Below are 18,168 nucleotides of genomic sequence, written 5' to 3'. Positions count from 1 at the left end.
AAGTGGATCGACAAATAGGTAATAAGCCTATATAAATGCCTCTTCACGAGATGATGTTACATACTGTATAAATTTCAACGAATGACATAGAATATAACATTACAAACATTAAAACAAATTAATCGTGCGCTACTTGTGTACAAGATACAGTACATAAACTGGCAGATTTCTTTTTTAAAAACTAGGCTATTTCTTTAATACACTTTATATTTTTGGTGGAAATCAATAATTTAAATATGTCTATTGAAGGGTTTTACTATAAAATATTCTGATATGAAATATTTCCTGCTTAAACCATAATATGGACATACTAAACGAAAATGGTATTCATGAGATTACACTTCATACAGATAGTTTCATCTATTTCTATTACTGGATTATATCTGCTTTTCTGTACTTTTAATTTATGTGACAAACATCTAAATTTAGAAAACATTCTCAATAGATCATTATACTGTGACAAATATAATATATACTTTTCTGTATTATGAATATTTATTAAATTGAGACATTTTAAATAGACATTTAACCTAAAAATAATAAGTCTATTTTCTTCTAGAATTTTGATCATAGTTGATCATAATAGAGATATATTTTGAAAAACAAATTTGTTTTAAATATTTATTAAATGTTTTTTTAAATTAAAATTAAAATGTGGATGCCTATCTTCTCCTAAAGTTTTGATCAGGTAGTATAATTCTCTGTGGCAGTCTCCGTAAACTAGTAGAGAGATATTTAGGAAATTTTTAAATTTTAATGTTTTTTAAATTAAATTTAAACAATTTAAATAGAAATTTAACATTGAACAGTTAAACGTAGCTTTGATCGGATAGTTCTGAAACTTGGTACTGTGATTTTCTGGGGAACTCTTCACACACTAATAGAGATATATTTTTCAATGTTTAATAATTAAAAAAATAATAATAACATTAAAAATATTCTGTCCATTTTCTCCTAGAGTTTTAAATTTAAAAGATTTAAATAGAATTTTACCTCCGCTATGAAATTCGTCATTGAAGCTTTTCTAATACCGATTTGTGTGTTGTCTGTCCAGCGTCGTTTGCTTTGAAGTCTATCTGTTTATAAAGTTCTGATTAGATTGTGCTGAAACTGGGTACGATGACCCTCTTGAGATACTTTATAAAAAAAATAATTTGAAAGCCTATATTTTCCTAGAGTTTTAAAGGCATAGTTCTAAAACTTGGCACTATGATTCTCTGGGACAGTCTTCACAAACTAATAAAGAGATATTTTGGATTTTTAATAAAAAAAAATAAAAAATAAAAATAAAAGTAACATGACAAAATTTTAAAATAAATAGCAGAGCTCTATAGTCCGATAGGTCTCTTGTTCTGATTTATTTGAAGGGTGAGGGGTGGTAATATGGTGTATAGTATGTTGATTGAAACGTTAACGCTATACTATTGTCGTATATGTGATTTGAATTTGTGGTATACACCCTAAAGCATTGTACATGCATATTGTTACACGTGTGTAACACTTTGTAAAATTGACCTTATGTGAATATTTAATAATAGAAATAGATTTGGAATAAGTGTATTACAATACAGTATCACTGTGTTTTTCTGATCTCTAAATAAGAACTTGGTATAGTAATGTTTATTTTTATCAGCCAATAAGAGAAAAACAGTAATTGCTCTGTCGCAACACGTGACGTACGAACAGACGGACATATGAACACTTTGATATGCCATAAACTTGATGACCATTAAGCCAGAAAGACATGACATAACATATTATTAAACTTTAGATCATACAATATTATAATATTTAGAAACATAAAGTATCAATTGGCAGGATGCGAACCTACTGCGCCGATTCCCATGGCAGTTAACAGTCGCAACCTTAACCGCGCAGTCATCGGAGACATTCACAAAAATGGAAGCCCAAATTAGCCGTAGTTAAGAATGAGTGCTGTCAAACATTCGGCTATGCTAGTAAAATCCGTTACGTAGAAATATGCTATTAAAAAGTATTTATATCATAATACATTTGTCATTGTCGTTAAATATTCCATTATACATTAATTTATTTTGTTTATGCTTTGTTTGTCTTGATTTTAATAGTGTTGTTGATGATAGTGATGTTATTATTGCGGTTGATGGCTTTGTTTTTATTTGCAAAACACTGCAAATTAAACAGTTGAAATACAGTCTTTATTGCCATTATTATGTTGAAATCTACCTCAGATATAATGATATATTTTCAGTTGGTAAAAAAAATCATATTAAATATACATACGATTGTGTTGCATGGTGCAGCTAATATTGATTTAACTTTCTCATAGCGAAAACTGTTATTGACAAAGAAGCATAACAATAACGTATTATTAAGTCTTTCGAAAGATTATACAAGTGTACAGTCAATTGTAATTGGGTGACCATTTTAAAAATTAATTATTACGTTTCAACGAATTGAAGACAAGTAATTTTATTTAAATGTCAAAATAGTTTATACCATATTATTAAACACCGTGTATTCACCTACGCGTGTTTTATACAAGCATGATGTAGAATGTTCCCTACTAATGTATTCAGTAAAGTATCTTCTTTAAAATATCTGCCACCACCCACTTGAAGAAACAAGAAGGTACAGAAATATGGAAAGAACAGAAAGGATTTGTATTTACTGTAATTAAACAATGTTCAGCACGAATACCACATTTCGTTCGATTGCCCCTAAGATTCAAATACATTAAATCCTTTCTTTCAGGGAGCATTTTGTTTTCAAAATCTGGGTTAGCGATATTTCTAGTCAGTTGAAAAATAGTTAGCAATTACTGTTTAATGTGTTAAAATTGTATAGCGATATCTGAATCTTTCCAATGACAGGGAACATTTTGTTCAGTAACAAATAGTCAGTAAAATAATATTCAATAATATTCCCTGTCATTGGAAACAACCATCAATTTACAGTTATATTATTATTAAATGTTAAGAATGTCAAATAAATAAATCAGCTTAGTAAAAACAAATGAATGTTTGAATGTTTAACGACATCATAGCACGAAAAAATACATCGGCTATTCGGTGGTAAACAAAGGTAAATGCAAATATGAAATCAGCTTAACAAATATATGGATATATCTGAATTTAATGCATTACAAGTTACTACATGTATACTTATTTTAATTAGTTTGTTCAACATATACATTATTTATAATGTATCATGTTTATTAAAATGTTAATCATCCCCCGTGCAATGTAATGTGCAGGTATTGTAAAACATGTTTTTTGTATCGATGAGCTGTAAGCATTGTGGTTAATAAAGAATTAAATTGATTGAACTTACGACTAACACATTAAATGTAGAAGGGCGACAGGGACAAGTCATTGATACAATACAATACATTTCAATACCGTACGCTTTTTACCTTTTAACCGCACGTTTGCGTTCAATAATATTCCGAATGAACCGTCTATTGTATACAAGCCCAAGGGAGCCGCCGTCAATGAGTATTTCATACCGGTAACCCGCGTCTCTTGTTTAAAGTTAATGGAGAGCGAGTTGTTATGCAGATCTCAGTAAACATAGTCTACCCGCCACGTTTAGCCAGGACCATATCTAGCGGTATGGTAGGGTTCAGAGAGGGAGGGTAGCTTCTCGCCCCGAAATTACTATGAAGTGGGTTTTTTTTAGTTTACAGGTGTAAGTATTGTCTGGGTTATATTTACTTTTGTTTGACACCCAATAGCCAATATATTTTTTTGCAGGTGTGTCGTTGAACATTCATTCATTCATTCGTTCAGTCAGTCAGTCAGTCAGCAGTCAGTCAGGTAGCATGTTTATGATGGCGAGCGATCGCGGTCACGCGCTAGACTAGTTTTTCTTCTCATCTAGCGTTAGATGAATATAATATAATAGAAGGCGATGGAACCAATCAAATTGTTCGCGAGCGTTCGGCACCCTGAAGACGCCATTTATACGACGTGTCGTTATTCTCTTTACACTGTCCCCTGGTTATTTTGGACTGGGTCTGACCTGGTATCAAGCATTCCACTGACATACATCATTGTCGTTCGACTCCCGATAAACCGTGCTATTTGTGAACCACTTCATACTGTTCTATTACTTAGCTTTTCAAATATGTGTATTCTCGGTTATTACTGAACTCGTCAATTATTAATATATGCACCGCATTTCTGCGAGTCATCAACAAACAACATTGTATATTATGTATGTGATGATTCTATCGGTTTTGAGGCAAATATCGTTAGTGTATTGATTATAATCTAGGGAATACTTTCGCGTAATTAAAACGGCCATAAATGATGTCCATAGCGTTTCTATGGACAGCACTCTAAACGGTTTTTCTTAGTTCTCGTGTAAAGCTGACCTCAATACTTTGTCCTCTTGGCTGTGCTAACTGTGTTGGTCTTAACTATTGACTTTTTTATATGTTGATGTGGATCGTCCATTGACTTACTTTTACTTTGATATTCAATAGTCGATGAACTGTGTTTCCCTCAGTAATGGTCAATGATCTTTAGAACTGGGTCAGTAGTATTGCTCAATAATATGATGTCTAATATAGCATTTTACTGGTAGTACTAGACCAAATAACTTCCGGCTGGGTCAAAGTTCGAGGTGCACCGAACTTTTGATAGAGAAGTGAGCACCACAAGTCCTGTGATTGGTTATAAATGTGAGTGTGTTGGTTGTAAAAAATAATAGTTTTATCTGGGTTAAAAAAAAATGCAATTTTATTTCATCTAGTGCCAATGTGTCAAGTAGCCTTGTGCTTGAAATATGTATGGGGTACCTGTAAAAAAAAGTACTCGAATTTTGTGCGGAACTAGGGCAGTCATAGACGCTACCCGTTATCTCAGAAACGAGCAGCTTGACCCCCATTTTTTTCTGATTCACTTTAAGTGTGAGGGGTGGTAGTATTTATATCCGTGGCGTTTATGTCGGTTGATACGTTGCTGGTAGGAGTTTTAGCCACATATGTTACTATTGTCGTCTATGGGATTTGATTTGGTAGTATACACCCTACTGCACCGTTGATAATAATTGTATGGAATTATATTGTTTTCGATGGTATCATGATATAACGTTATAACACTACGTGATTAAAAATGAAACGATGGTAAATAAATGAAAATGAAGGGGGCTAAGTTGAAGTAGGCCTAAATAATTCCGCAGTCATTAATTGACGTACATTTATTCTGTCTTCATATGGCACATGTATTGTTATTATATTGTTCTTGGCAAGATGTAATATGTTGCTTGGCTGTGTATTTCTGAAGGGAAATTGCCTTTACAATATCTTAGTTTACACTGGAGTACTGTAGGTGCCTTTTTAACACACACCCTCCCCTCACAATCCCCGTCAGAAAGAAAAAAAACATACAGCCGCACATATGACTGGTATTTTAAGTACTAAACAAAGTTGATTATACAATAATTGCTTTGAACAGCACCAAAAATATATTCTGCTTGAAGGTTCCTTCGAACCAAATCAATTCATATTGCCGATAATGTTGAAGTTTATCAATATAACTGATTTAAGAAGTGTATCAACGCACCCAGGCAGTATGTCAATAACAAGTGTAACACCCCGATATAATCTACCTTCAAGAGGTCAAATACCATTTAAGGGATTTGATGAATGTTTTGTATTATTACTATTTATTAGTAACACTTATTTATGCTGATAATCGCAGCTCCATCTTGGGAGTTACCCTGTACTGGGCTCAACCTCTAGCGTATAGTACATAACAACTGTATGTTGGGCTCAACCTCCAGCGTATAGTACACAACAACTGTATGCTGGGCTCAACCTCCAGCGTATAGTACACAACAACTGTATGCTGGGCTCAACCTCCAGCGTATTGTACACAACAACTGTATGCTGGGCTCAACCTCCAGCGTATAGTACACAACAACTGTATGCTGGGCTCAACCTCCAGCGTATAGTACACAACAACTGTATGCTGGGCTCAACCTCCAGCGTATAGTACACAACAACTGTATGCTGGGCTCAACCTCCAGCGTATAGTACACAGCAACTGTATGCTGGGCTCAACCTCCAGCGTATAGTACACAGCAACTGTATGCTGGGCTCAACCTCCAGCGTATAGTGCACAGCAACTGTATGCTGGGCTCAACCTCCAGCGTATAGTGCACAGCAACTGTATGCTGGGCTCAACCTGCAGCGTATAGTGCACAGCAACTGTATGCTGGGCTCAGCCTGCAGCGTATAGTGCACAGCAACTGTATGCTGGGCTCAACCTGCAGCGTATAGTGCACAGCAACTGTATGCTGGGCTCAACCTGCAGCGTATAGTGCACAGCAACTGTATGCTGGGCTCAACCTGCAGCGTATAGTGCACAGCAACTGTATGCTGGGCTCAACCTGCAGCGTATAGTGCACAGCAACTGTATGCTGGGCTCAGCCTGCAGCGTATAGTGCACAGCAACTGTATGCTGGGCTCAACCTGCAGCGTATAGTACACAACAACTGTATGCTGGGCTCAACCTCCAGCGTATAGTACACAACAACTGTATACTGGGCTCAACCTCCAGCGTATAATACATAACAACTGTATACTAAATAAAAGTGCATTTATTTATTAGCAATGGATAATTTGCACAAATAATCAAAGTCACATATTACTACCAATCAGAGCCGCAGCTGCTTTTACTCCGTAAATATTTGACCTCGAACTTTGACACGGAACCGTCTGCTTTAGTACAATGCAACCTGAACCCTCTGTGTGATTTAGAAATTCCACTAACACAATGCACGCGGTGATCTTTACGTGCATGACCAAAGCAAATTACGCTTTCTTCGCATGATAATAACACTTACACACATGCACCAAGAAATAATGTAATTTATTAGCTTCTCTTGTTTTTTGCAGTTATTTATTAGAAAGAAGACTCGCTTTTAGGTACACTGTCGTCATTATAGATCGTGCATGTTGTAATGTGATTCTGCATTTATTAAATGGTTAACTCTGCGGTCTTTGTTTACGTCGTCTAAAATAACCACAGTCCTAAGTTTGCTGCAATTTTTAAAATGTGACTGTTTAACGATTGTAATTGCATATCAAATATATTTTTCTGCATAGCATATTAGTGGTTGTATATCAAACGTGTTTCTGATCGTTCTACTACTTGTATTAGGTTAAATTTTATTTTATTTCTTAAAATATTGTTTTTCGGTACGTACGAAATTATTTGAAGACAAAATCCAGTTTGGGCTACTTACAAATATTAAGACGATCAGAAACACATTGAATCTACAGACAACTGATATTCTAAACCAGAAAATGTATTTAATATATAAGTTTAATCGTAGAAATATTTTATTAGTCGGAAACATCTTACAATGCAGCAAACTCAGGAATGTCCTTTTAAACACTGTGTGCAATGATTGCTCTACATGAACATTTCCAACAGTCTCTCTGATTTTGCAATGAACTTTGTCACATATGGGAATTATGCGATATTTAATTATATATTCCACAATGGAATTCCAAACACTACACACGTACGCATATAACATTAAACAATTGTCAACTCTAGGATAAATGCTGTATGAGTGATGTAGTATTGTGTAAACATGTCAAATTCTGTATATGTGTATTTTGGAAATTAGTCACTTTTTTTTTTGGAGAATGAGTTTGAAAGCTTTCTGTTACCAAACCACTTGGGCCGGTTCCTAGGGGCGCGTGCGAGGGTGGGTGGGGGTGTTCAGTTAAAATGTCCGTATTTTGTTTGTTTCGGGTATTTTGTTAGGGCTTTAGGTGGGTGGCTTGTTTTGGGGTCTTTTTTTCGCAGAACAACAAAACCGTTTTCCTTAATCAAAACCTTTTTCTCGTTCCAACCAGTGCACCACAACTGGAAAAAGGCCGTGGTATGTGCTTTCCTGTCTGTGGGGAAGTGCAGATAAAATATCTCTTGCTGCATTAGGAAAAATGTAGCGGATTTTCTCAGATGACTACGAGTCATAATTACCAAATGTTTGACATCCAATAGCTGATGATTAATTAATCAATGTGCTCTAGTGGTATCGTTAAACAAAACAAACTTTAATCAAAACCTTGTCTGCACAATGTAAAGTAGACAAGACATAAAGCCGTTATTGCATCCTTTAGGCCCAAAACACACTGGATCTCGGGCTGTCTGGATCTGGCGAGTATGGTACTAGTCGAAAATGAAACGGACTGAATAGAAGAAGGAAATGTTTTATTTTACGACGCACTCAACACATTTTATTTACGGTTATATGGCGTCAGACATATGGTTAAGGACCACATAGATATTGAGAGAGGAAACCCGTTGTCACCACTTCATGGGCTACTCTTTTCGATTAGCAGGAAGGGATCTTTTATATGCACCTTCCCACAGACAGGGTAGTACATACCACAGCAAGATATTAAAAAAAGAAAACCTGGCCGATACTCAGAGGCACCCACTTAACGATTAGTGGTTACCTGGGTGAAACCTAGGCTTATATAGCAATGACTTTGTCATCCGTATAGGTGACGCATCCCTTGGGATGTAATGCTCACGAATGCTTGAGGAACTTTACGAGGACACCTCTCGACGGCTCAGCATCAGATTAGCCACCATCTCCTCAGCTATACGTTTCACCGCCTGGCGGGCTCTCACTACTATTCATCATTCCCATCCTATCATTCCCTCCCTTCCTATCCCTATACCATCATCATCTTAAATATCGCCCTACTGTGCTACATGGATAACTTGGGGCTGGGCGGGATGGGGGGGGGGGGGGACGCCGTGGTAGGGTGCTGTTTGGGTGCCCTAGGGCGTAGGCGGTTTGGGCCGATAGAATGCCTGGTAGGAGGCCTCCCTCCCCCGAAACCTCCACCCCATGGAAATCCGGACCAGCCGAACTGGGCTACCCGCCTGTTTGAGCGCTGACCAGATTGGGCGCGACGCTCCCCCCTTTGCGAATCCTTATTCCTCCAGGGCTTAAAGAATATAATTAACTATTTAAATAGTCTTAAATATAATATTGTTCTCTGTTATATATAATTTTTTAGTCCAGCCCGACTGAAAAATTAACTGCACCGTCTAAATACTAACTGTAAATCCATAACCTGAATTAACTAATATTGAATTGGTGCTTTTAAAATATATTAAATTAAAAACTAGTTAAAAAGTTTAAGTCCCCAATTTATTTTGCTTTGGCTTTAAGTGGTCATACCACTCTTCTAAATTATTCCCCATACATATTTAACTTCCCTTCTCCCCCCCCCCCCCCCCCCCCCCCTCCTGCCCCGGAGTTGGTCACTGGCGAAGTCAGAGGTTAAATCCGAGGTGGGCGTGCCTGAACCTCTGTGGATATGGGTACATAAATAGAGTTCCCATCCCATCCCATACCACAGCCTTTGATATGCCAATCGTGGCACACTGACTGGAACGAGAAATAGCCCAATGGGTCAACCGACGGGGATCGATCCCAGACCGACCGCGCATCGAGCGAGCGCTTTACCACTGGGCTAATTCCCGCCCCATGCACTGAATAGAATGTGACAAAACACTCTGCGTCTGTATTGGCGCGAACTACAGATATGGCAACACACGAAATAGAACATGCGATATTTTATTTCACACTGCCAGACTGGCAGCTGCAGTCTGTGTAAGCCGCATTTTATTTTTAAAAAATTGTCTTAATAAACAACAGGAAAAATTAATCAAAGTAAGATTCTTATAGGTATTGTTGTTGTTTATAGAACAAAATATATCTAAAGGTATCACGCAGTTAATATACATATGTTGAAAAATAGTAACAGTTATAGACCCAGATGTCAAAATACACCAGACATGATGATGACTTTGCCACACTCGCCACACCCAGACCCAGCTTTGTTGTGTTTTGGGCCTTACTGGTTCGTCTATCATAGGAGGACTGCCACTACCAAAGATACCGTGTACATCCTTACGACCTCTATAGGACTGCCACTCCCCGTTAAACTCTTTAACTGACGTTATATCTATGCATCGTGTGTAGGCCTGCCACTTCCATAAGATCCTTTGTATGACGTTATATCTATTCGTCGCGTGTAGGAGGACTGCCACTACTTATGAGACTCTTTACAGAACGTTATCTATGTGCCACGTATATGACTGCCACTACTTATGAGACTCTTTACAGAACGTTATATCTATGTGCCACGTATATGACTGCCACTACTTATGAGACTCTTTACAGAACGTCATATCTATGTGCCACGTATATGACTGCCATTACTTATGAGACTCTTTACAGAACGTCATATCTATGTGCCACGTATATGACTGCCACTACTTATGAGACTCTTTACAGAACGTTATACCTATGTGCCACGTATTGACTGCCACTACTTATGATACTCTTTACAGGACATTATATCTATGTGCCACGTATATGACTGCCACTACCTGTTAGACTCTTTACAGAACGTTATATCTATGTGCCACGTATATGACTGCCACTGCCTGTTAGACTCTTTACAGAACGTTATATCTATGTGCCACGTATATGACTGCCATTGCCTGTTAGACTCTTTACAGAACGTTATACCTATGTGCCACGTATATGACTGCCACTACCTGTTAGACTCTTTACAGAACGTTATATCTATGTGCCACGTATATGACTGCCACTACCTGTTAGACTCTTTACAGAACGTTATATCTATGTGCCACGTATATGACTGCCACTGCCTGTTAGACTCTTTACAGGACGTTATATCTATGTGCCACGTATATGACTGCCACTACCTGTTAGACTCTTTACAGAACGTTATATCTATGTGCCACGTATATGACTGCCACTACCTGTTAGACTCTTTACAGAACGTTATATCTATGTACCACGTATATGACTGCCACTACCTGTTAGACTCTTTACAGGACGTTATATCTATGTGCCACGTATATGACTGCCACTACGTATGAGACTCTTTACAGGACGTTATATCTATGTGCCACGTATATGATTGCCATTGCCTGTTAGACTCTTTACAGAACGTTATATCTATGTGCCACGTATATGACTGCCACTACCTGTTAGACTCTTTACAGAACGTTATACCTATGTGCCACGTATATGACTGCCACTACCTGTTAGACTCTTTACAGAACGTTATACCTATGTGCCACGTATATGACTGCCACTGCCTGTTAGACTCTTTACAGAACGTTATATCTATGTGCCACGTATATGACTGCCACTGCCTGTTAGACTCTTTACAGAACGTTATATCTATGTGCCACGTATATGACTGCCACTACCTGTTAGACTCTTTACAAGACGTTATATCTATGTGCCACGTATATGACTGCCACTACCTGTTAGACTCTTTACAGGACGTTATATCTATGTGCCACGTATATGACTGCCACTACTTATGAGACTCTTTACAAGACGTTATATCTATGTGCCACTTGCAGAACACTATGTACGTATATGACTGCCACTGCCTGTTAGACTCTTTACAGGACGTTATATCTATGTGCCACGTATATGACTGCCACTACTGTTAGACTCTTTACAGAACGTTATATCTATGTGCCACGTATATGACTGCCACTACTTATGAGACTCTTTACAAGACGTTATATCTATGTGCCACGTATATGACTGCCACTACCTGTTAGACTCTTTACAGGACGTTATATCTATGTGCCACGTATATGACTGCCACTACCTGTTAGACTCTTTACAGGACGTTATATCTATGTGCCACGTATATGACTGCCACTGCTGTATGAGCCACTACTTATGAGACTCTTTACAGGACGTTATATCTATGTGCCACGTATATGACTGCCACTACCTGTTAGACTCTTTACAGGACGTTATATCTATGTGCCACGCATATGACTGCCACTACCTGTTAGACACTTTAGGGTGTATACTACCAAATCACGTTATATCTATGTGCCACGTATATGACTGCCACTATAGAGACTCTTTACAGGACGTTATATCTATGTGCTAAAACTCCTACCTGCAGGACACGTATCAACCGACATAAACGCCACGGATATAAATACTACCACCCCTTACACTTAAAGTGAATCAGAAAAAATGGGGGTCAAGCTGCTCGTTTCTGAGATAACGGGTAGCGTCTATGACTACCCTAGTTTCGCACAAAATTTGAGTACTTTTTTTTACAGGTACCCCATACATGTTTCAAGCACAAGGCTACTTGACACATTGGTGCTAGATGAAATAAAATTGCACATTTATTTTACCCAGATGAAACTATTATTTTTTACAACCAACACACTCACATTTATAACCAATCACAGGACTTGTGGTGTTCACTTCTCTATCAAAAGTTCGGTGCACCTCGAACTTTGACCCAGCCGGAAGTTATTTGGTATAGTACTACCTTTACAGGACGTTATATCTATGTGCCACGTATATGACTGCCACTACCTGTTAGACCCTTTACAAGACGTTATATCTATGTGCCACGTATATGACTGCCACTACCTGTTAGACCCTTTACAGAACGTTATATCTATGTGCCACGTATATGACTGCCGTTGCCTGTTAGACCCTTTACAAGACGTTATATCTATGTGCCACGTATATGACTGCCGTTGCCTGTTAGACCCTTTACAAGACGTTATATCTATGTGCCACGTATATGACTGCCACTACCTGTTAGACCCTTTACAAGACGTTATATCTATGTGCCACGTATATGACTGCCGTTGCCTGTTAGACCCTTTACAAGACGTTATATCTATGTGCCACGTATATGACTGCCGTTGCCTGTTAGACCCTTTACAAGACGTTATATCTATGTGCCACGTATATGACTGCCACTACCTGTTAGACCCTTTACAAGACGTTATATCTATGTGCCACGTATATGACTGCCACTACCTGTTAGACCCTTTACAAGACGTTATATCTATGTGCCACGTATATGACTGCCGTTGCCTGTTAGACCCTTTACAAGACGTTATATCTATGTGCCACGTATATGACTGCCGTTGCCTGTTAGACCCTTTACAAGACGTTATATCTATGTGCCACGTATATGACTGCCACTACCTGTTAGACCCTTTACAAGACGTTATATCTATGTGCCACGTATATGACTGCCGTTGCCTGTTAGACCCTTTACAAGACGTTATATCTATGTGCCACGTATATGACTGCCGTTGCCTGTTAGACCCTTTACAAGACGTTATATCTATGTGCCACGTATATGACTGCCGTTGCCTGTTAGACCCTTTACAAGACGTTATATCTATGTGCCACGTATATGACTGCCGTTGCCTGTTAGACCCTTTACAAGACGTTATATCTATGTGCCACGTATATGACTGCCGTTGCCTGTTAGACCCTTTACAAGACGTTATATCTATGTGCCACGTATATGACTGCCGTTACCTGTTAGACCCTTTACAAGACGTTATATCTATGTGCCACGTATATGACTGCCGTTGCCTGTTAGACCCTTTACAAGACGTTATATCTATGTGCCACGTATATGACTGCCACTACCTGTTAGACCCTTTACAAGACGTTATATCTATGTGCCACGTATATGACTGCCGTTGCCTGTTAGACCCTTTACAAGACGTTATATCTATGTGCCACGTATATGACTGCCACTACCTGTTAGACCCTTTACAGGACGTTATATCTATGTGCCACGTATATGACTGCCACTACCTGTTAGACCCTTTACAAGACGTTATATCTATGTGCCACGTATATGACTGCCACTACCTGTTAGACCCTTTACAAGACGTTATATCTATGTGCCACGTATATGACTGCCACTACCTGTTAGACCCTTTACAAGACGTTATATCTATGTGCCACGTATATGACTGCCACTACCTGTTAGACCCTTTACAAGACGTTATATCTATGTGCCACGTATATGACTGCCGTTGCCTGTTAGACCCTTTACAAGACGTTATATCTATGTGCCACGTATATGACTGCCGTTGCCTGTTAGACCCTTTACAAGACGTTATATCTATGTGCCACGTATATGACTGCCGTTGCCTGTTAGACCCTTTACAAGACGTTATATCTATGTGCCACGTATATGACTGCCACTGCCTGTTAGACTCTTTACAGGACGTTATATCTATGTGCCACGTATATGACTGCCACTACCTGTTAGACTCTTTACAAGACGTTATATCTATGTGCCACGTATATGACTGCCACTACCTGTTAGACCCTTTACAGGACGTTATATCTATGTGCCACGTATATGACTGCCACTACCTGTTAGACTCTTTACAAGACGTTATATCTATGTGCCACGTATATGACTGCCACTACCTGTTAGACCCTTTACAGGACGTTATATCTATGTGCCACGTATATGACTGCCACTACCTGTTAGACCCTTTACAGGACGTTATATCTATGTGCCACGTATATGACTGCCACTACCTGTTAGACTCTTTACAGGACGTTATATCTATGTGCCACGTATATGACTGCCACTACCTGTTAGACCCTTTACAAGACGTTATATCTATGTGCCACGTATATGACTGCCACTACCTGTTAGACTCTTTACAAGACGTTATATCTATGTGCCACGTATATGACTGCCGTTGCCTGTTAGACCCTTTACAGGACGTTATATCTATGTGCCACGTATATGACTGCCACTACCTGTTAGACCCTTTACAAGACGTTATATCTATGTGCCACGTATATGACTGCCACTACCTGTTAGACTCTTTACAGAACGTTATATCTATGTGCCACGTATATGACTGCCACTACCTGTTAGACCCTTTACAAGACGTTATATCTATGTGCCACGTATATGACTGCCACTACCTGTTAGACTCTTTACAGAACGTTATATCTATGTGCCACGTATATGACTGCCGTTGCCTGTTAGACCCTTTACAAGACGTTATATCTATGTGCCACGTATATGACTGCCACTACCTGTTAGACTCTTTACAAGACGTTATATCTATGTGCCACGTATATGACTGCCACTACCTGTTAGACTCTTTACAAGACGTTATATCTATGTGCCACGTATATGACTGCCGTTGCCTGTTAGACCCTTTACAAGACGTTATATCTATGTGCCACGTATATGACTGCCACTACCTGTTAGACTCTTTACAAGACGTTATATCTATGTGCCACGTATATGACTGCCACTACCTGTTAGACTCTTTACAAGACGTTATATCTATGTGCCACGTATATGACTGCCACTACCTGTTAGACTCTTTACAAGACGTTATATCTATGTGCCACGTATATGACTGCCACTACCTGTTAGACTCTTTACAGAACGTTATATCTATGTGCCACGTATATGACTGCCACTACCTGTTAGACTCTTTACAAGACGTTATATCTATGTGCCACGTATATGACTGCCGTTGCCTGTTAGACCCTTTACAAGACGTTATATCTATGTGCCACGTATATGACTGCCGTTGCCTGTTAAGACCCTTTACAAGACGTTATATCTATGTGCCACGTATATGACTGCCACTACCTGTTAGACCCTTTACAGGACGTTATATCTATGTGCCACGTATATGACTGCCACTACCTGTTAGACTCTTTACAAGACGTTATATCTATGTGCCACGTATATGACTGCCACTACCTGTTAGACTCTTTACAAGACGTTATATCTATGTGCCACGTATATGACTGCCGTTGCCTGTTAGACCCTTTACAAGACGTTATATCTATGTGCCACGTATATGACTGCCACTACCTGTTAGACTCTTTACAAGACGTTATATCTATGTGCCACGTATATGACTGCCACTACCTGTTAGACTCTTTACAAGACGTTATATCTATGTGCCACGTATATGACTGCCACTACCTGTTAGACTCTTTACAAGACGTTATATCTATGTGCCACGTATATGACTGCCACTACCTGTTAGACTCTTTACAGAACGTTATATCTATGTGCCACGTATATGACTGCCACTACCTGTTAGACTCTTTACAGAACGTTATACCTATGTGCCACGTATATGACTGCCACTACCTGTTAGACTCTTTACAGAACGTTATACCTATGTGCCACGTATATGACTGCCACTGCCTGTTAGACTCTTTACATAACGTTATATCTATGTGCCACGTATATGACTGCCACTGCCTGTTAGACTCTTTACAAGACGTTATATCTATGTGCCACGTATATGACTGCCGTTGCCTGTTAGACCCTTTACAAGACGTTATATCTATGTGCCACGTATATGACTGCCGTTGCCTGTTAAGACCCTTTACAAGACGTTATATCTATGTGCCACGTATATGACTGCCACTACCTGTTAGACCCTTTACAAGACGTTATATCTATGTGCCACGTATATGACTGCCACTACCTGTTAGACTCTTTACAAGACGTTATATCTATGTGCCACGTATATGACTGCCGTTGCCTGTTAGACCCTTTACAAGACGTTATATCTATGTGCCACGTATATGACTGCCGTTGCCTGTTAAGACCCTTTACAAGACGTTATATCTATGTGCCACGTATATGACTGCCACTACCTGTTAGACTCTTTACAAGACGTTATATCTATGTGCCACGTATATGACTGCCACTACCTGTTAGACCCTTTACAGGACGTTATATCTATGTGCCACGTATATGACTGCCACTACCTGTTAGACCCTTTACAAGACGTTATATCTATGTGCCACGTATATGACTGCCGTTGCCTGTTAAGACCCTTTACAGGACGTTATATTTTTGCACTGCGTGTAGGACTGCCAAACCAATGAGACCCACGACTGGTTTAATCAAACATAACTTGCACGGGACATTGTTTATTGAAGCTATTGTTGTGCTTTTATTTTACATTAGTCAAATATATTAAATATATTGCATGACGGGGATACGAGATTGCAGTTCTATAAAATGATCATTATGTATATTTTCAGGTACTGGCGTCTTCTTGCAGTAGCACTTTTAAATCGGTGTCTGACTGCTGGTACACACTATGGTATTTCTGGTGAGTACCACAATACCGGTCAGTGACGAAGGAACGAATACAACTATCACACATTCTACCACATTTTGTTTTGACCCTTTTGCGGGATAAATAGAGAATACCTAGTTAATGACGTAGGCTATTGGCGTCATCCTGTGCATGTGAGAATGGGAAATGGCCTGAACATGATAAAGTCAATATCCTACGTCATTATCTAGTTATTATTTTAATACTGTAGTCAATAAAAACTATTATTTCTGTTATTTTAGCTACATTGTACGATGATTTACAAACATTAGGACGTTGTATAATTTGTAACTGCCCAAACTGGGTCTTAACAAGGACCTATCCAAAAGAGGGGACCGTGGAAACCTCCCCCCCCCCCCCCCAATGAAATTAAAGTGCACCCATTTTGAACCATTTGTTTACATTTTTTTTATTGAAGTGCCCATTTCAGGGAGTTGGTCCATGTGTCCCTTTGTCCTTGGCCCCTTCCCTACAATATTTTCTGGATCCGCCCTTGCTTGGGCTACCACAATTTATCTTTAGAACGATCAGAAACACATTGAATATAAGACACTGATATTCTAAAGAAGAAACTATAAGTTAGTCGTTAAAAAGGTTTAGTTAGTTGGTGCTGTATTATATAGCAAGCTTGCCAAAGCATTTTTGTAGTATAGAAGATAAAGTCACGCAGCACATTGTTAAAACAAAATAGTCATTAGTGACATGGTAAAAATTCGAACAAAACTGATACTGCGTTTTTTATTTCACTTCTGGTGGGACAGGCCTCATATCAAAGTCATGACTGTAGTAAAGTTAAAAGTTAAAGTTTTCTTTAACGACACCACTAGAGCATATTGATTTATTAATCATCGACTATGGGAAGTCAAACATTTCTTAATTCCAACATATAGTCATATGAGAGAAAACCTGCTATAATGTTTCCATTAGTAGCAAGGGGTCTTTTATATACACCATCCCACGGACAGGACAGCACATATCACGGCCTTTGATATGCAAGTCGTGGTGCACTGGCTGAAACGAGAAATAGCTCAATGAGCCCTCCTACAGAAGTCAATCCTAGACCGACCGCGCATCAAGCGAGCGCAAACAATAACAAATAAATTAATGTTAATTTTTAAGGTGTTTGATGTTTCTTTGACACGACAGAAGCATAACATATTTATAA

At 38.7% G+C, this 18,168-nt stretch overlaps 1 protein-coding gene across 1 annotated transcript in view; it reads left to right on the top strand.

The window, feature by feature from the left end:
• The window catches only part of LOC121382015, a 50,514-nt gene that overhangs the window by 15,345 nt on the left and 17,001 nt on the right, over positions 1 to 18,168 (top strand). Inside the window, exon 2 of the mRNA XM_041511480.1 lies at positions 16,927 to 16,997. Within this exon, the coding sequence (XP_041367414.1) occupies positions 16,927 to 16,997 (71 nt within the window). The remainder of the gene's footprint in view (positions 1 to 16,926; positions 16,998 to 18,168) is intronic.

This window comes from Gigantopelta aegis, chromosome 9, assembly GCF_016097555.1.
Source record: "Gigantopelta aegis isolate Gae_Host chromosome 9, Gae_host_genome, whole genome shotgun sequence".
NCBI lineage: Eukaryota > Metazoa > Mollusca > Gastropoda > Neomphalida > Peltospiridae > Gigantopelta > Gigantopelta aegis.
This window is presented reverse-complemented; position numbering and strand designations above follow the sequence as displayed.